Consider the following 20,362-nt stretch of genomic DNA (forward strand, 5'->3'; position numbering starts at 1 on the left):
ATGTATAGTGCCACCTAGTTAAAAATTAAAAGGCAAAAAAATAGGTGTTTTCATCACAATATCTCTGGCTGACATGGTCAAAACTGCACGAAATTGAAAGTGTAGGATCATTATGACACCCTCCGAATGCATGCCAAGTTTTGTGAACTTTCGTTCATGGGGGGCCTTACAATAAAGTAATTTATGTGTACATTTAGTGACCGTACACCAACAAGGATTCCCGGGACACTGAAAGACCGGGGTACACGAAACTTGGTGGGCATGTAACCCCACATGGATAGCATGGAACCATCGTTTTTCGTTTTAATCTGTAGCCCCCACGCTGTACTGGATCCCCCGAAAGGAGGGTAGGGCAGCCACAGTTTTCTGTGAATATCTTGAGAACCGTAGGGCCTAGGATGACCAATTTTTTCTGTATGTTTGCTTCCAGGGGTCATGTTAACCCATTCCATGTGCACACATGTGCATAAACAGATACACACGCACACACATACATTCACAGTAATCATACGTATGACACATACTCACACAGTAGACATATGTACGCATGCATGCACATGCACAAACACACATACGCAGGCAAACACACAAGCACGCACACACACACACACACACACACACACACACCCACACACATAAACATGAACGTGTACACGCACACATGTACACGATTCAAGAATTTCTCAGAATTATGAACAGGCAAGATGGGGGTGGGGTTGTATAAAATGAATTTTACATGTGAAATCTATGAACTAATCATGTTTTGGTACTTGTTGTCTAGCAGATACCAGTGAGAATTGAGTGTGGATAATGCAATTTAGTGAGACAGTTAGAATCATATAGGCCTTTCAGCGTGATTTCTTTTTGATTTTTGTGGAAAAAATGTGCTGGACTGGGCGGCGGTCATATTTTGTACCGCTCTGTGGTACATCTAGTTAAATAAAGGCCTGCCTCAAATGCAGGCTTGCTCAAATAAAGGCCTGTGGTTTGTGCAGCCTATAGTAAGTAGGCTAAATAACAGACCCGCCACAATATGCAGTATGATGATTTTTTACGAGCAAGATGTTTTTGGTGCCCTACGCGCACTGCATGTTCTTAAATAACAATGAAATATCATCAGTAATAATCAACCATTATTTTGTGTAAATGGGCTATGCATTGGGTTAGACACCAGGGGCCATATTCACAAAGCCTTTTATCTTACCACTAGGAGTACTCCTAAATAGCAATAAAATATTTTAGCTAGAAGTTTTTCTTATTAAGTTATTCACAAAGCCTTTCAGACCTACTCTTAGTAAGGAAAAATTACCACTCCTAAACTAAGAGTGAGTCTTTGTTGCTATGGATGACGTCATTACTCATGCACGAGCTGAAGTGACCACCTTGATTGGCTGATGATTGTAACACGGGCATGATTCCAGACACCTCCCTTACGATGATGAGTGACAGGTGACAGGTCTGAGAATGCGTGCGCTACACAAGGACAGAAGATGATGAATAACTGAATAAAAAGGCCTAGCCTAAATGAATCAAGAGTAAGGCAAAATAAATAGCTTAATGAAACATATGGATTGATGCAGAATCTTTGTAACATTATCAAATTAATCTATTACTATGCCTATGCCTATTTTTGCAAAGAGGAGAACATTTTAATTTGATTCACAATAACATTACATTTAATTTACATGTTGACAATGAGTTGCCTAGTTTTGGTTGTTGTTGGTGGCGTTATTGTATGTTAGTTATGCCTACGATGCAAAATTGCTTCCTCGCGATTGGAAGCTCTTTTAGCCACAGGATTTCAAAACATGGCGAAATGCCACAAAACACGGTTTGTGAATAGGTCTGTGAGTTATGAGTCCTTTCGACTTCTTTTAAGCGGTCACAGAGGTGAAAAGGTGTGATTTGTTGGGGGCAGGGCCGGATTAAAAATTCATAGACACCTGGGCACAAATGTCTGATGCCCCCCCTATATTGTGAAGATTTTTCTTGCCATCTAAGGCACGAGCGCATCTGTAGCCCGTTTGTTTACAACTAAAATTATATTTAATTAAACTGCTTATAGGCTATGCCGAAATGGTCTTCAACATTTTGAATCGGGTGAATTAGGAAATGTTCTCAAAGTAGCCTTATGGCTGAAAGCTGCTTGGGATACCCCTCTGTCAAGCAATATAACCATACAAACACGCGGCCTGCACTCATTGTTTCAAAAGGAGTAATTTCGGCTTTGTCGGAACTGGACATTGTAGGCTACGGAAAAATAAACTTCCAAAACTAACGAAAAATATTTATCAGCCCTAGTAGGCTACGCCAATCAGCTATTACTGTAACACCTTCCCCCTAGCCCTGGTGAGTGGGGTGTCGCTATAATGCGTGTGAAATAGCACCATTGAGTAGCCTATGCAAATAGCCTTAAAATCCTTAAACCTGAGAGAGGAGGAAAAGGGCATGTGCGGGTAGGCCCGAAACTTTAGGAAATCGATTAAAAATAGGATTTCAGTCCCTTCCAGTAAAAAAAGTCATCCAATGCAGATGTAAATTAGGTAAATAATGCAACCTTAATGAAACCGAACTCTGGGATTTATTTGAACATTTATTTTGAAGTGTTTCAGTTGATTTGATGTCAGATTTACATGATTCAAATGTCCCTACTAAGGCAGGCTACTTGCTGTAGGGTTTATTTTTTGCTTCCTAAGCCCAAGTAATGTATCCATAGCCTACCATTCAAATATGTGTTTCGTAAACCCAAACTGACTTTTTCATATTATTTTTTAGTCATTAGTAAAACAAAAGCAAACAGTTTATGTTTATGAACACAGTTTGTAATGATCAATTCTGAGCTGCGTGACATCTGCTGCAGCTCTAATTATGAAAAGCCCAATATGCGAAAATTCCAATATGCGCTGACTGCAAAATAGGAAAGACAAAAGCGCGAGTACACAAAGTCAATTGCGCTGGGACGCAAAATAGAGCCCTCTATCTGCATTTTGGAACATCCAATTTATTTTTCAGCTCTTTCCCTTGTTTGCAAAGATTTCTCTGGATTCTCTGAATGTTTAATACTATTATGTCCTGTAGATGATTAACTCCCCAAATATGTCACAATTTCATGTTAAGAAGCATTAAAATAACATTGTTTCATCATTTGTGCGCACAAGTTTACACAGAGTGATGAATACCCCAAAATCTTTACTTCTAATTTTACACAATGTCCCAACTTCTTCTGTTGCAGATGTATAACTTGATTGGTGATTGGCTCTGTTACATATAAATAGATACTGGGTCAAAGACATTTGTGCATGCGCGCGCACACACACACACACACAAACACCCATGCACCTACCTTTGATATCAAGAGTTGTTTTCCCGCTTGGTTCTGATGATGTGGGTCTGTCTCTCCTCTCCCCCTGACACCAGTACTGGCCCTTATGAGACTCAGTAGCTCCACTGATGGTAATGGTGTTTCCCTCAGACACTGGGGTTCTGCTGGACCCCTTATACCACTTATATGTCCAGTCACTGAGAGACGCTATCACACACTTCAGAGTGACCGTCTCTCCAGTGAACACAGGACTCTGGGGCTCTACAGTCACTGTAGCCAAAGGCGACTCTGCAGAGGAGTAGATGGAGAGAACAAGGAGCAAAGGAAAATAAATATGAACTGTTCTCATTCGATTAAGACCTTGGTAACAATATCATAACCATGTCCATGTAATATTTCCCTTATATATCAGTATACAATGTTGACATGGTACAGTACCTGCCAAAGGCAGCTCTGCAGATAGAGGGAGAGCAGCTTCACAGAAGAGAACTTCTGACAGCAAATTTGAGGAAAAATTGTTAAACTACCCTTCTTACCTAATTTGAGGGTGCTGCTCAATAGAGCATTCTGAATAGGGTCATTCCATGTGAAAAGGGCCAATATCGGGGTATCATGTACATGGTACCTCTCAGATTTTTCTGAAAAGTGGTGAAAATATCCCGTATGTTACCAAACGAGGGAATCTGAAGTTTCAGGTCAATATCTCAAATGGTTTGCCCGTGGCGTCCATTTGAATTCCAGGTTCATTTTTGGAAGCCCATAACATCTGTTCTAATAGCGGTAGAAGGCTGGAAACTGGTGTGGTAGTTCATTGTAGCCTGTACACAATTCTGGAGGCAGAATCAACATTCCTTACTGTTTGGGTGAGAGGTGGGTCACCAAAGTCCTAAAAAATGTTGACGGCATGTGTGATTTTTCACTTTCTGGGTGGCTGTAGCATCACAGTTAATGATCATATTTATTCTAAACAGGATTATTTGTTATATGTGGGAACCTTGCTCTTGCCAAAATTAAATTGAAGGGTATGGTACCACTGGTGGGGGTTTCATGGGGGTCCAGATAAAGATACATATTTGTTCTTTATACATATACAAATATTTTTTTGTATATGTATTTTTTGTATTTTTATAACAAATATGTACCACATATGTACCTTTATCTGGTATAAATCCCATTAGGATCATCAAGTGCCCACATGATTATTTTGGGGTCCAAATATGGGGTTCCAAAAGAGTCACCTCTGCCGGAGAGGGTTTTTGGACCCCCATGAAACCCCCACCAGTGGTACCATACCCTTCAAATTAATTTTGGCAAGAGCAAGGTTCCCACATATAACAACTAGATGTACCGCAGAGCGGTACAAAATATGACCGCCGCCCAGTCCAGCACATGTTTTCCACAAAAATAAGTCACGCTGAAAGGCATATATTGTTCTAACTGGCTCACTGAATTGAATTATGCACACTCAATTCTCACTGGTATCTGCTAGACAACAAGTACCAAAACATGATTAGTTCATAGATTTCACATGTAATATACATTTTATACAACCCCACCCCCATCTTGCCTGTTCATAATTCTGAGAAATTCTTGAATTGTGTGCATGTGTGCGTGTACATGTTTATGTTTATGGGTGTGTGTGTGGGTGGGTGGGTGTGCGTGCATGTGCATGTGCTTGTGTGTTTGCCTGTTTATGTGCCTGTGTGTGTGCATGTGCATGCATGCGTATATGTGTCTACTGTGTGAGTATGTGTCATACGTATGATTACTATGAATGTATGTGTGTGCGTGTGTGTCTGTTTATGCACATGTGTGCATATGGAATGGGTTTACATGACCCCTGGAGGCAAACATACGCAAAAAATTGGTCATCCTAGGCCCTACGGTTCTCAAGATATTCACAGAAAACTGTGTCTGCCCTACCCTCCTTTCGGGGGATCCAGTACAGAGGGGGGGCTACAGATCAAAACAAAAAGCGATGGTTCCATGTTATACATGTGGGGTTACATGCCCACCAAGTTTCGTGTACCCCGGTCTTACAGTGTCCCGGGAATCCTTGACGGAAATTTGGACATAATCTGACTAAACCTATATGACCGCCGCTTCGATGCGCGGCGGTCATAAATAATCCTGTTTAGAGTAAATATGATCATTAATTGTGGTGCTAGGGCCTAACCTGATTCTCGCCAGATGAATTTTGTTGCGCCTAGCTCCGCCTAGCTCCACTCACATCCATCTGGGATCGCTTTCGTTGAGAGTGATTTCGGCACCAGATTTTATGGTAGAGCGCAGGACGCAGGGCGGGTGTTTCATAGATGTGACGTAGTGTAGAAGCGACTGTGAGACTGTTCTCAGCGTCACGGGATGGTTTCGATGTGAGTGGTTGAAGTAGCACGTCAATAGATGACTGACAAGTGGCTTATCCAATCATATGCAAGGATTTTTGATAAGGCCCAGGCTTCTGAAACACCACTCCAATGGATCGATCCCAGATGGATGAGTGGAGCTAGGCGGAACGAAATTCATCTGGCGAGAGTCAGGTTAGCTAGGGCCACCCAGAAAGTGAAAAATCACACATGCCATCAACATTTTTTAGGACTTTGGTGACCCACCTCTCAGCCAAACAGTAAGGAATATTGAACCATGAACTACCACACCAGTTTCCAAGACACCACACGCAAACCGTTTGAGATACTGACCTGAAACTTCAGATTTCTTTTGTTTTGTAACAAAAAAGGCATATATTCACCGCTTTTCAGCAAAATCTGAGAGGTGTCATGTACATGGGTGGCTGAGTTGGCGTGGAATGACCCAATATTTTGTTTACCAAGCTCAATTCTGAGTTCTAAGCTGCATAATCAGCATTTTAACATAAAATAGAGATTTTTTTCTTTTCTTATTTTTTCCCTAAATGGGGTTGATTTCAAAAGTAATCACTAAAAACAAATAAAAGTGTTATCTAAATACATGTTTGAGTATTAAAGAAACCATACTATAGTTTATTAACACATTTAATGAGAACATGATTACAGTTAACATGTAATAAATTCGGATATTCTAATCAAAACACAACCATATTTTTATTGCTAACTTAGTGAGTCACTCATGTGGTGTTTAATGCATTTCATCACAATAACAAGTTGCACAGATAACCTTCGACTCAGAATATATCCTAGAGGACATATGAACTCAGATAGCGGGAATAAGCCTAATGCAGAAATGCATCTATTGTACCGTCAGCAACAACCGTAGCCCGGTAGAAACCAGACCCTTCTCTGTCGTTCTAGTAACACTAGATTTGGTATGTGTGCTTGCCTCCATACTTGGCTTGATAATGTGCTCTTCTAATATGCCATTGAGCAGCATCACTTGTTGGTGGTAGAGCCATCCTCAACATCTAGAAAACAGAGTGGCTCTGGCATAGTGTTGTCACAATACCAAATTATGACTTTGATACAATACCTGCCATGAATATCTTGATACTCGATACTGAAACGATATCCAAATCCTAAAATATCTGGAAAAGAAAGGACACAGGCCTCCTCCAAGTGTGTATTGAGTCATTTGTGTTGAATTTGGTGCACTTTTGGTCAATTCTGGGTTTTAAACTTCTAAACTTCCTACATAATTACTATTTTTGTAGTCAGTAAAATAGTAGTTTGTGTGTGATTTAAGTTCTTTATTGTTTGTTATAGCTCATTTATATTGTGTGGTGTATTTTAATAAATTACCTTTAAATAGCCAAAGTAGGCTGGTCAGTGTTCAAATTACTGCATGCAAATCACTTAATGCTATGCAGAAGAGCCTAATCTTTAGGCCATCTGATGTAGGCTACCCTAGGCTTCCCGTGCTTATGGGATTTCTTTGACAGTTGCAAAGGGAAAAGAGTGAATATATCTTCTTTGCTCCCAGTGTAATTTAATAAGTATGTTTCAACCACTCAGGTCTTAATCAGATGGGCCTACACCATATCTGTTGCAATATCTGTGTGCATTCCTACATTATATTAGGTCTATTTATTTGATAGTTAACATCATTTGCTACTACATAACAAATATCAAATAACAATACAAAAGTTTTTTGCAAACATTCCTGCATACTTCTTAAATGTGCTACAGTCAGATGGGTGTCCTAAAGACATAACTAGATCTTGAGCATCTATTACCAGTGTTGAATGAGCAGTTTTTGCAGTGATCACTACTGGACATTCCACATTGCTAGACAGCACTTGAGCAGTAATGATGCACTGGAGAATGTTTCTTTTTGTTGCACTATAAAGGATATCTTGTCTAAATGTTTTGCAAATAATCTCCATAGCACTCTTCAGCACTCCTCAAACATGCACACTCTTCCATTTTTCTGTATGGCAGAAATGTGAATGATAGGAAAGAGCACCAGTGAGATGTTTTAACTAGGCAAGCACAGTAGCCTTTACAGTAAAAAATAGTGTAAATCCTCTGTAAAGACTGACAACTGTTCATAATAGTTAGTGACAAAATACTTTCTACAGAACAAAAATGAGCAGACACCTATTCTATCAATTTATTATCAAGGAATCTATTTTGTTTCTAAACGTCATACTGAATTTTAGCTATTATTTCAATTTATATTTTAATTTTAGCTTATTGTCATTTGTTACTTGAGGGTCATTGGGGTAATTCCTGTCCTATCCTACAACATATCTGATACATAAAGAGTATTTTAATGCCTTATTTTTTTAAATTCCTATGAAATCTGATAGCAAAACCAAAAAAGTATGTGAATTATGCTGATTATGCTAATTAGCAAACTTAAAACTCAAAATTTAGCTTGGTAAACAAAATATTTGAATTCAGCACCCTCAAATTGTGTGAAATAGCCCGTTTTCCTCAAATTTGCCAACAGGACTTTTTCTGAACGTTTGTTAGCTATAGAGTAAATGGAGAGAACAAAGAGCAAAGGAGAATAAATCTGAACTGTTCTCATTAGATTACGCAATATAGTAAACATGTCCATGTCATATTTCCCGTATATATATGTATGCAATGCTGACATGGTACCTTTTGTATACTATTTCCCGCTAGGGGCGCGTCTAGATTTCTAGGCTAGCTATAGCCTACATTTAAAACTATTTATCAGCTAGAAATGATGCCACATGTCTACATTCAATGCTATTTAAGCCACTTCGAAAGTTTGTTTAGATCCAGTGATTCTGCCTTCATGGAAACGCTACGTCAGCCTTCTGTACTCTATCACAACTGTTGAGGCGGGCTTTACACAATTGATAGATCGATAGATACGATGAGTAGCCTACTACTCTGACTACTTCACACGTGATTTTCATGTGACCTTACGCGTGAATGACACGTCTTTTATTTATATTTCCCCAGTGAAGCTGCAATGACAATGACATGTTCCTGGTATCAAATTCCAAATGAACATTTATTTTCCATGAAATAGTCAAATTTATCATTTTATGCATTTGATATGTTGTCTGTGTCCTTTTTGCAACTAAATATGAGCTTAAGAGATTTGCAGATTATTACATTCTGTTTTTATTCACATTTTACACAATGTCCCAAATTCTTCTGTTTTGGGGTTGTAGATGTATAACTTGATTGGTGATTGGCTCTGTTACATATAATAGATACTGGGTCAAAGACATTTGTGCACGCGCGCGCACACACACACACACACACACACACACACACACACACACACACACACACACACACACACACCTACCTTTGACATCAAGAGTTGTTTTCTCGCTTGGTTGTGATGTTGTGGGTCTGTCTGTCCTCTCCCCCTGACACCAGTACTGGCCCATATGAAACTTAGTAGCTACATTGATGGTAATGGTGTTTCCCACAGACACTGGGACGCTGCTGGGCTCCTTATACCAATTATATGTCCAGTCACTGTGAGACGCTATCACACACTTCAGAGTGACCGTCTCTCCAGTGAACACAGGACTCTGGGGCTCTACAGTCAGCGTAGCCAAAGGCAGCTCTGCAGAGGAGTAGATGGAGAGAACAAGGAGCAAAGGAGAATGAATATGAACTGTTCTCATTACATTAAGACCTTGGTAACAATATCATAACCATGTCCATGTAATATTTCCCTTATATATCAGTATACAATGCTGACATGGTACCTTTTGTATACTATTTCCCTTTCAGTTAGACAACAAAATCATACAAAAAACCTCCCACTGTAATCTGAACAGTGTTTCTGTACAATGAGTTTGCTGCTCCTCTCTCTCACTCCACATCATGAATGCAAGCAATCAAGGGGGTAGTCATTGAATTTTTTCTCACCAAATGCAATTTGCGGCTTTAATTGACACCCTCCTTCCCCCTATTTAGAAACAAACTACAAACGGAATCCTATTAAATCCAGGCACCAATCACAACCGTTGAGGTGGGCATTAAATGATTGATAGATCGATAGATACAGTGGGTACCAGTGGCGGCCGGTGGTTAAAGAAGTTACGGAGGAAGGAAGGTGCGCTTGATTGGTGTTAGTGGCAAATGTGAGGTTGTGATGGTGTTGGTGGCATATGTGAACAATAGAGTATGTAGGCCACCTACCCAGACACATTTATAGCAACAGTATGTACTATGTAGTATTTTAACTGGCAATGTTGTGCAATAAATGCTGTTCTGACATTCTCAGGGGGGTCTGACCTAAGGAGCTGGGCTAGCATGCAGCAGCCAGAAAAGTTTTGGGTTCAATTCTTGGCTTCCACCATTGTGCATTTGAGCAAGGCACTTAACCCCAAATTGCTCCGTCGGCCCGCGGCCCACAGTTGTAAGGGTGTTTTTTTCCGCTCACAGGCGCTAGGGGGAAGCGAGATGGCCACCATTCAACCCGAAAAAAGTCATATAACCATTCCAATGACTCTGAAGCTGGTAAATGAAGGTAAATTAAGCTAAAAAACTTGAATATTAAGCTAAAAAACCTGCATAGTGTGCCTTTAAAGGAATGCATCGTGGTCTAAAACATTCATTAACAATGTTACCATCCAAACGGTTAGATGTTAGAACGGTGAAAACAAGAACATATTAACAACAAGAACATTATTTAACAATTGTTTAGTTAAAGGCATAACTTGGATGATTATAACAACATATAACTATCCAAATTTTTTTTATCACCAAATCCCTGAACTGCCCACGTTTGTGACAGGCCAGCAGTTGTTTTCTGTGCTAACGTTACCTGTTAGCCATGAGTATTTGTCATACTATGTAGCATTCAGTAGCCTACACTAGCCTTACCATCTTTTTGTGGAATATGAATTTTTGGAACTGCTTTGATCCTAACTTTCTCGCTGTATTTAAATGTATAAAAGATGGATATTGTTCTCTGATTCCATTGTACTCTTTATTTCACAAGCAAAAAACAAGCGTTCCGTTCAACACAAGATTCTTAGCTGTATGACTGCAGATAACGTTCTTGCAGTGCTCATTGGTTCACTGTTGCCGCCAAAAACAGCACCCCCTATCGCAATTGAAAATTACTGTACGGAGGAGCTTCCTCCCTTGGCCATTGAAAACAACGTGATAGAGGCGTTTATAATGGACTTCAATGAGGGGCTTGAGGAGGAAGCTCCTGCATACAGTAATTTTCAATTACGATAGGGGGTGCTGTTGGCATTTTGACTAAGGGGAACGATTTTGTTCATTCAAAGTAGTTCAAATAGTAATATTAACAGTAGTTTATCAGATTAGTAATTCACTTTATACATTTTTTATTTTTCTCTGACATTTTAGGGAGGGTGTTCCTCCCATTCAATGAAGGAGCCACCTCTGGTGGGTAGTACTACGAATTGTCTGGCTTCACGCGTGACTTTCATATGCGTCTTTTATTTATTTTTCCACAGTGAAGCTGCAATGACCAAAACAACCACCAGAGTTAGGAACGTCTGCTTTTGACGCTTTGAGTCTGTGTGCGCCAGTATGCTACAGTATGGATCATATATTTAGCCTACCCAACGTTTTTTCTAACCCTCATGAGCTTTCATTTTGATGGCTGATAGGCCTACAGTATGTCTCCTGCGACAGTCCCAACAGTTAGCACTATAATAAAGCGGATTGTGAATAGGTCTTAGTGAGTTAGGAGTCCTCTCGACTTCTTTTAAGCTGTTCCAGAGGTGGAAAGGTGCGATTTGTTGGGGGCGGGGCCGGATTAACAATTCATAGACCTCTGGCCACAAATGTCTGGCCCCCCCTACCCCCCAGCCAATGTGAATCAGGCGCTCAGTTAAAGGTCTCATCTCATCGTTTTTTCATTAATTTTGCAGTGGTCTGTAGTATTGATGAATGCCCTGTGAGCCGGTTTTGCTGTCCTGCGTCTGTTTCATGCTGTTCTAGTTTGGTGGGGAAGGTGGGCGGGGAGGAACGACTGGATTTCGCCTCTAGTCATGAATATTAATGACATGCTAATGAATTCACCTCTGATTGGCTAACAGTACTGTGGCGCTTCCTCCAGTGCGTCCTCATCCGATTCTGCCTGTGCTATGCTCCATATTCAACTTTACAGTGCTAAAACCTGGCTAAAACTCGAGTCAAAACTGTTGCACAAAATGTCTTCGGAGATACAACTTCATGTGTTTGATCCTATTATCCGAGTAGGAAGAAGAACCGCTTCCTGATCGTTGATCGGTGAACGTTGGTTTAATAGAATGGTAACAATTGCCTGTCAGCTTAAAATCTCTCCTAAAAGAGGTAAACGTTTGTGACAATCGTCATCTTGCTTTCAAGTAATAAACAGTTGGAAACGTTTTAAAATAAAGACCTATTTCTTTACACAGTCAAAAGTCTTTGCAATCTTCCTAGTAGATATTTTACTTCACAACACAGGTAAGCACCCTAAATGCAGTTCAGCCACTGACCTAGCCTGCTAATGCTATCGGAATAGATAGTTATGGTTTGAATTCCATGATACTATCATTGAAAGACCACTTGGTCATAGCCCAATATATATATAGATTTAAATGCAAACACACCTACCTAGCTATATTTTGCTGGAATTGTACCAGAATGCCTACAGAAGCAGAGAATGTGTGCTGCAAGACTTCTTAATGAGAATGGCTTTGATAGCCTGACATTGGCAGAGGTTAGCCTACTCAAGTTGTTTTCTGTCACGTATGACAGAAAAAGTAGCCTACTATAGGAATCTTATACTATAGTACTTTGGGACTAAATATATAGGAATACTATAGTATTTGGACATACTATAGGTACTATAAGACTACTATAGAAAAACTATAGCGGTTACAGGATATTATAGTTATTAGTAGTACTTCTACAGTATGTCCCAATTATTCCTATAATAATTATTCCTATAAGATTACTATAATATTTTGTCCCAAATACTATAAGATTCCTATACTCCTTTTTCGTAAGGGGATTGCTCATGTGGTTAGAAAAATGGGCAACACCAGTACCCCTGTTGTCTGTATGACCCTGTACCCAGGATTAGAACCAGTCTGCCTTAGCATAATATACTCCCTTCAAAATGCACTAAACATTCTACTATGACGACTATGTCCCTCTGTGAGACAGAAGATATGAAAGGTAAGATAAACCTTTAGCTTAAAAGGGACAAAAACTGATGAAACTCCTAAAACAAATATACAAAACAGGTCAATTTTCAATAAATAACTTTATTATATTTACATACAGCAGTAGTACTCAAAGTGTGGTCCGCAAGCTATCTCCAGTGTTCCACAAGTAGATGTGGTAAAATATAATAGATGATTTGTTTGCAATATTGAACCAACTTGTATGTAAATCCAAACAGTTCTGCAACACTGATGTAACCTATGCCAGTTTAAATCATATGAATCCTCTGACACCATATGCAAGGTGCAAAGACAATAAGCAAGGTGGTTCAGTGAGAAGGCCTATTGTGTAATATACTGTTGAAGTAGGTCTACTGTTTTTTTTTATTTGCTAGGTGGTCTGTGAAACACTGACAAATAGTAATATTGCAGTCTATTAAAATAATGCAAACACAAAACAAGAACAAGAACTATGCACAGAATTAACAATGTCCTCTTTTTGCCAGACGATGCAGACATCTGGCCTACAAATCCTTTGTAAGATGGTGCTGGGATTATTTAGGGGAAAAGGTCTGAGTTGTTGTTTCGGCTTGTATTGTCCTGGGGATCCGAAGGGACAACACACAAAACACATTCATTGGCTGTGATGATTCTATTACATTGCTCTTTGATTGCGCTGGGCCATAGGGGGAGCCTAAGATAGTTGAGCATAAGATATTGTTGCTAATATTATTATTTGTGGTTTAACGCTTAGGTTAGAAGATTATAAGTTCAACAAGCTAAATCTCTGGGTAGTGTGGTCAGTTTCTTATGAGTGTAACGTTAGCTACACCAGGCACGTAACTGAAGCATTCCGTTCGCGTTATGTAGGCTACTGCAACAATAGCTTCCAATAGGCCTAATCAATGGAAGTAGCTACACCTGGCGTGTTAGTGGCCTGTAGGCTACGTTCGGGAAAATAGACCATTCCTCTAATGGATTTTACCAGAGCCCTTCCTATTAGACATTCTCTGATTTTACACGTCAACAGAACACTTCAGTTACAGTACGTGCCTGGTGTAGCTTCCTGTAATATAGGCTAGCCTAAGCCTAGCTTGTACCCTTTTCATGCATGCTAACGTGAAGAATATGAACATGCTATTTTGTAACAGACGTTAGGTGGAAAAGTTTGTTTGTACTTACAGCCTGTGAGCTGGTGGTCGATCGTCATGACGGTACAGAAGCAGGTTTTCAGAACATCGATGCAAAACCACTTTTTAACTGTAGGCAGTGAGTGTGGTCGAAATGATTGGAACACAGAACTAATGTTGCACTACTTCGGTGGTGGTGTTCCAACGATAAATCCGAACCATTTCTTCCTCAACTCATGTTTCTAAGGCAAGACATGCAACATTGATGTGTTATTTCCACAAATAACACAGGCACGATTTTTTTCCGCCATGTTAGCAACTTGCTGTTAGCTCCTACTAGCTGCAGAGAGACAATCCCCTAGCCGCAAAATCTTCCAGTCTTCCTGTAGGCTGTCACAAGCCAAGGTGGGCGAGGCCATGAATAATCAGTTTCCCTTCGGCGTCATTGGGAAGGGCTCTTTCTGATTCGCTTGTTTTTCCGTGTATTTTCTTTCATTGGCTAATGCGGGCAATGGGGGTAGAAGAAGGTAGAAGAAGGGGGTAGCATGCATATGCAACTTGGAGTGAGCTATAGTATTTCGAAAGTAACAAGTATTAAACGGTTTCTCAGTGAATGAGACCTTTTAATAGGCCTATAACGTGAAGATTTTTCTTGCCATCTAAGGCACGAGCGCATCTGTGAGGCCAAGCCTCACCAAGTAGCCCGTTGTTTACAACTATCATTACATTAATTAAACTGCTTATAGGTTATGCCGAAACAGTTTTCAACATTTTGAATATCAGTGCCAGGTGAATTAGGAAATGTTCTCAATGTAGCCTTATGGCCGAAAGCTGCTTGGGATCCCTCCCTGTCAAGCAATATAACCATACAAACGCATGGCCTACTCACTCATTGTTTCAAAAGGAGTAATTTGGGCTTTGTCGGAACTGGCCATTGTAGGCTACGTAAAAATAAACTTTCAAAACTAACAACAACTATTTATCTTCATTCAGTTAATTCAAAAGTTACCAAAAAGGTAAAAACAGATGACGTGATGCGCGTCATTGACATATTGCACAAATAATATAGCCTAGATATTCCAATATATTTAAATACATGTGTTTAATTTATATGGAAAATTCAAACATCATTTTGAGCAATTTTGACAGCCCTTGTCCACTGTAGGTTACCCCAATCGGCTATTAACATCTTCCACCTAACCCCGGTGAGTGGGGATCGCTATAATGCGTGTGAAATAGTACCATTGAGTAGCCTATGCGAAATAGCCTAAGAAAACGTTCCGGCGCCACTCTCTTGACAGGTAATGGACAACAGGCTAGTTGAAACATTAGCAAAGTATGCATATGTGGCAAAGAATTTACAATTAAATGAAGCTTTTGCGCATGGTAGGACTAGGCAGGCACGTTGCTAGGAGCGCAACACATTGGAGACTTAAGCCCAACCATGAAATGTCCTACGTAAGAGGGGATTCAGGGGTTTCTCCCTCGAAAAATGTTTAAAAGTTGGTCACGCAACTCCTAGGCCCAAAATGGACAGGATGTGGACAGGAAGGAAATGAAAGACTGTGTTGGCAAGATTAACGAATTACTGCGTACACAAGCAAGCAAGACTTCTCAAACCCAAGGATTCTCCCTAATTAATTTGTTTGCGCAACAGCCCGTTTTGCCTTCACTCCAGCAAGAGTGAAATACCGGTAGGCTAAATGTATAAAGGCTGTGTCATCAATATAGGCTATTTGCTACAATATTTACCTATGTTTCAACAAGTCGTGACTTATGCCCATTCAACTTTTAACTTAACCTTTAAACACTGTTTGTTGCTACCCCCCTTAATTTACTGTTCGCGGTCAAATTTGACCGGACAGTTTTAACTGCTCTTAAATACCAATACCATGACCAATACCAATACCAAAAGTATTATTTAATAGAACATTATTGTAAACAGACCCTTATTAGAACATTAACATCTACATCATGTGTGTTTGTGTGCGTGTGTGGGTGTGTGTGTTTCTGTATGTGCGTGAATGTGTGCGAACTGTGCATGTGTGGTTCACATGCACAGTGGCAACATGACAACATGAACTGACAACATGAACTCTGTCTGTGTGCGTGTGTGTGTGTGTGTGTGTGTGTGTGTCAGTGTGTGTCACATGCACAAGTAGCAACCTTATAGCAAATAGCTCAGCTGTGTGGCCATTGGCTATTCGTACCAGGGGTGTAAATAGACACTCCTTTATTTTTAATATCCAATAACTAATTCAATGTTGATTTAGGCCTATAGGCCTAACTCTGCCTACTTAGCAACACCATTGAACACCACTTAAAAGTTCAACAAAGAGTTGCTGCTGTTGTGCTGAAGAGATGTGGACGCCACAGCAGGGCATGCCCAATGAAAATAAATGAACACAACAAAACACACACCCTGCTTCTCTCGTGTCAGTCACTGAAATGAACGCAACACAGAACCCGCTTCTCTCGCGGCAGTCACTGACAGTAGAATAAATGCAAGGGAAAAAACACTTTGATATTGCCACGGCAATACTAGCCTACTTTGAAAAGTAGTATTGCCGTGGCAATACTGGTGATGGTGGCCATGTCCTGAAGTAGCCTAAAGCATGTAGGCTAATGATTCCTAAAACATACCAAGCGAAATCCATTCTGTGGCTATTGAAATTTGGGTAGGCCTACTATCGTGTTAACCAGGGATGGATTACTGCACGGGCCTACCGGGCCCAGGGGTCCAAGGGGTCAGGGGGCCCTGAAGCCCAAGCCTTTGCATGGAATCATTGCCTCGATATCAACAAATCAGGATGTAGGCTATGAATCTGATTGAATTTAGTATTGGCCATCCTCAAAATGCACCAGAATACAGGTAATCACATCAAACAAATTAAAAAAATTCTGGGTGAGGACCCCCAAACCCCCCCTCCCACATATACGACAATAAAGGGGGCCCTTAATACATGTGGGCCCAGGGGCCCAAAAGTTCATAATTCGCCCATGGTGTTAACTGTAGCCTTTTGTGACACATAGATTAAATTATTTTTAATGAACCTGACGTGTTATTCATTCTCTGATTCTAAAAATGTAATTTTTGAGTCATTAAAACTTAATACAAAGTGGTTTTGAGCCATTTTAAATCACTGAGCTGCAGTTTGTATACTGTGCGCTCCTCCTCTGTCTACTGACATTTCTTCTATGGCTGCAAACAGGATTAACTCGCAGTTAACCAAATATTTCTTTATTAGGGCAGGGCAGGCATATTTCTGGCTATTAAATTATTTCTACACCAGTCTGCAGTGAAGTCTGTAGTGAAGTCTGTGTTGGGTTTTCCAGGCTCCATTTCTTTTTACAAGACACCCTGCTCACAAGAGCCATATGCTGGTTGTTTGGGTTGTTGCATCATCGTTGCAGCGTCACCGGAAAAATACAAATTAAAGTCGCGTGATCCCATGTGAGGTCATGTGTGAATCTCAAGTGAAGCTGGCCAGTTTAGTACAATGTAGTCAGATTGTAGTTTCGAAGAAGACTGAAAAATGGACGGCGACTTGGCTTTGTTGCTGTTGAAATTGTAAGTAGCCTACCCTTGGGTGAACTTTGTTTTTGTAATGTGGTTTGATAGTCTCTTGATAGTCTCTTTCAACAAGAGATCTCATTAACAACTCATTTTTATAGATTCATGGTCTTTTTAGTTTTTAGCCTGTCAACAGTCAGCATGGTCAAATGAGGAGATGAACATGGGCAATTTTGAAAATTGAGCATATTTCAAAAATGTATTCTGATGTTCCTGTAAAAACAATAAGTAAACTAGGCCAAATGAACATAGAAAAGAAATATAGTACAGTTGCCGACTGAACAAACAAACAAAAAAACATGAATAAAAAAAAATTTTTTAAGACTGCTTAGTTTTTAGGCCTGTGAAACTACCCATATTGGAGAAAAGACTCAACCATTACACTAAGCTGGCTACACTGCTGTAATGTCACATTGCACTTCTAAAATGTCAGATAGAATACCAGCCTTGTTAAATGAACATACCTTCAGTGTAGAAAAAATTGCACGATCCGACATATGGGATCAGAATCACCAGGGCTAGAAATACACAACACAGAAATAAAATATTATTGTGGGGTGTCCGCAGTTGATTAAATTGATAAACACACCTTTAATGCAATACACATGAACACCATTTTGTCATTACAAAAGGACAATAAAGAGGCAACATATTTTACCTGATATTGACCATAGAAGACTGGCAAGATGAGTTAAACCGAAGAGGGGAAAAAGTAAACAGTATATTAGGTGTGGCTGACTGTTGCCGACTTCATACATCAACATGAACTGTAAATGCTGGCCGGGAGGAGCTAGAAAAGACTGCAGCTAATCTCGAACAGATCAGCTGCAGTCTACCTGATGTGACTCATGGGCATGCAGGACATAATGTTTGCGCAGGAGAGAGAATGAGAATAAGAGCGCAAGCACGCACGCAACCAACCAGGGTTAGAACACTAGGATAAGATTTGAAGGCCATGGACATACATCTTTCTTTCGAAAACAGAAATGGTGAGGCAAGGTAGGCAAGAGAGATATATAGAGATTTGACATTGCTGGTCAAAACGTTAGCGTAAGAACTGGTTTATAATGCTGAATGAAGCACAAAGCTTAAAGTCACAAACACAACGAACTAAGGTAACTTTTATGCATGCGCGAACCTATACATACCGGTAGATATGGATGTGTAGTCTGTGCCATAACATTTATTCCTGCAGGCTGCCCGTTTTGGCTGTCGTACTTTCAAATGGCTTCGCAAGAAGTAGGCCTACATAGACCATAACTTGTACTACTGTCATCTTCTTTAAGAACTTTTCCCAATATTTCCCATAGCCTATATCACTTTTCCTGAAGGGGTGTCTTTATTATTTTAACTCGCGTCTTCAGCTTCTTTACTGTTGACTTTACTGTATTGAGGCTTTACTGTATTGATGCTAGCCTTCTTGTGATATTTTAAGTAGGCCTATTTGTAGAAAATATATATTTAATTAATTTTAACTGACCCGCCCGCAAATGATGATGATGAAAAAAATAAAAATATACAGACATACCACATACAGACATTAAAGTGCGAGACTGAAATATAGAACATATATCAAAATATAGAAATATAGAATATATATCAAAAAATAGAGGTAGTTGTGTTGTATATTTACATAGTCCTAGCGAAACCTTCTGACAGAGTAGTAGTAGCGGCAGCATTGTGGCAGAGTGATAAATAACATTGATAACATTTACATGAAGTTTAAACTTGTGCTTGTGTGTACTGTATATTTACATTGATATGCAGTCATTTCAAGTATATCAGGCTTGATATGAATGGCAACACGTTAGGCTGCGCAGTCACAGTGCAGTTCCACAGGGCGGTCCTGGGGAGGTGTTGTGCGGGGGGGGGGGGGGGGGTTTAGGGTAGACAGGATCCTAGGTTCCTGGCTGGCTGGTGGGTGGGGGGGCTGTCAGTGATGGGAGAGTGGGTAGAGTGTTCAGCATCCTGATTGCTTGGTGGATGTAGCTACTTGCAAGTCTGGTGGTGCAGGAGTGGAGGCTCCTGTACCTCTTTCCAGAGGGCAGAAGGCAGAACAGTTCGTGTGCAGGGTGGGTTGTGTCTTTGACCATCATTAGTGCTTTGCGGGTGAGGCGGGTGGTGTAAATGTCCTGCAGGGAGGGGAGTGGTGCTCCAATGATCCTCTTAGCTGTGTTAACAATGCGCTGGAGGGTCTTCCTGTTCTGATCTGTGCAGCTTCCGCCCCACACTGTGATGCAGCTGGACACGATGCTCTCGATGGTCCCTCTGTAGAATGTGGTCATGACGGGAGGCGTGGCACTTGCCTTCTTCAATTTGCGCAAGAAGTAGAGGCGCTGCTGGGCTTTCTTCGCCAGTGATGCTGTGTTGGTGGTCCAGGAGAGGTTGTCGCTGATGTGCACCCCCAGGAATTTTGTGCTACTCACTCTCTCCACAGCATCTCCGTCGATGGACAGTGGTGGCAGTTGTTTGTGGCCTCTCTGAAAGTTCACAACAATCTCCTTGGTCTTGCTGACATTCAGCAGGAGGTTGATGTCTTTGCACCATTTGGCCAGCAGGTCTACTTCTTCTCTGTAGTGAGCCTCATCGCCTTTAGTGATGAGGCCCACCAGTGTTGTGTCGTCCGCAAACTTCACCAGATGGTTGGAGCTGTGAGTGGTTGTACAGTCATGTGTTAGCAGTGTGAAGAGCAGGGGACTGAGCACACACCCTTGAGGGGCCCCCGTGCTCAGGGTCAGAGTGCTTGAGGTGTTGTTCCCGACATGTACTGCTTGTGGTCTCTGCAACAG

At 40.6% G+C, this 20,362-nt stretch overlaps 2 protein-coding genes across 2 annotated transcripts in view; one reads left to right on the top strand and one right to left on the bottom strand.

The window, feature by feature from the left end:
- The window catches only part of LOC121719390 (NACHT, LRR and PYD domains-containing protein 12-like), a 705,660-nt gene that overhangs the window by 137,662 nt on the left and 547,636 nt on the right, over positions 1-20,362 (top strand). The gene's annotated exons all lie outside the window — the stretch shown is intronic.
- The window catches only part of LOC121719420 (Fc receptor-like A), a 132,822-nt gene that overhangs the window by 23,400 nt on the left and 89,060 nt on the right, over positions 1-20,362 (bottom strand). Inside the window, exons 4-7 of the mRNA XM_042105036.1 lie at positions 18,232-18,251; positions 18,038-18,091; positions 9,047-9,313; positions 3,344-3,610 (exon numbers count right to left, since the gene is read on the bottom strand). Of these exons, the coding sequence (XP_041960970.1) occupies positions 3,344-3,610; positions 9,047-9,313; positions 18,038-18,091; positions 18,232-18,251 (608 nt within the window). The remainder of the gene's footprint in view (positions 1-3,343; positions 3,611-9,046; positions 9,314-18,037; positions 18,092-18,231; positions 18,252-20,362) is intronic.

The sequence above is a fragment of the Alosa sapidissima genome, chromosome 9, assembly GCF_018492685.1.
Source record: "Alosa sapidissima isolate fAloSap1 chromosome 9, fAloSap1.pri, whole genome shotgun sequence".
Taxonomy (NCBI): domain Eukaryota; kingdom Metazoa; phylum Chordata; class Actinopteri; order Clupeiformes; family Clupeidae; genus Alosa; species Alosa sapidissima.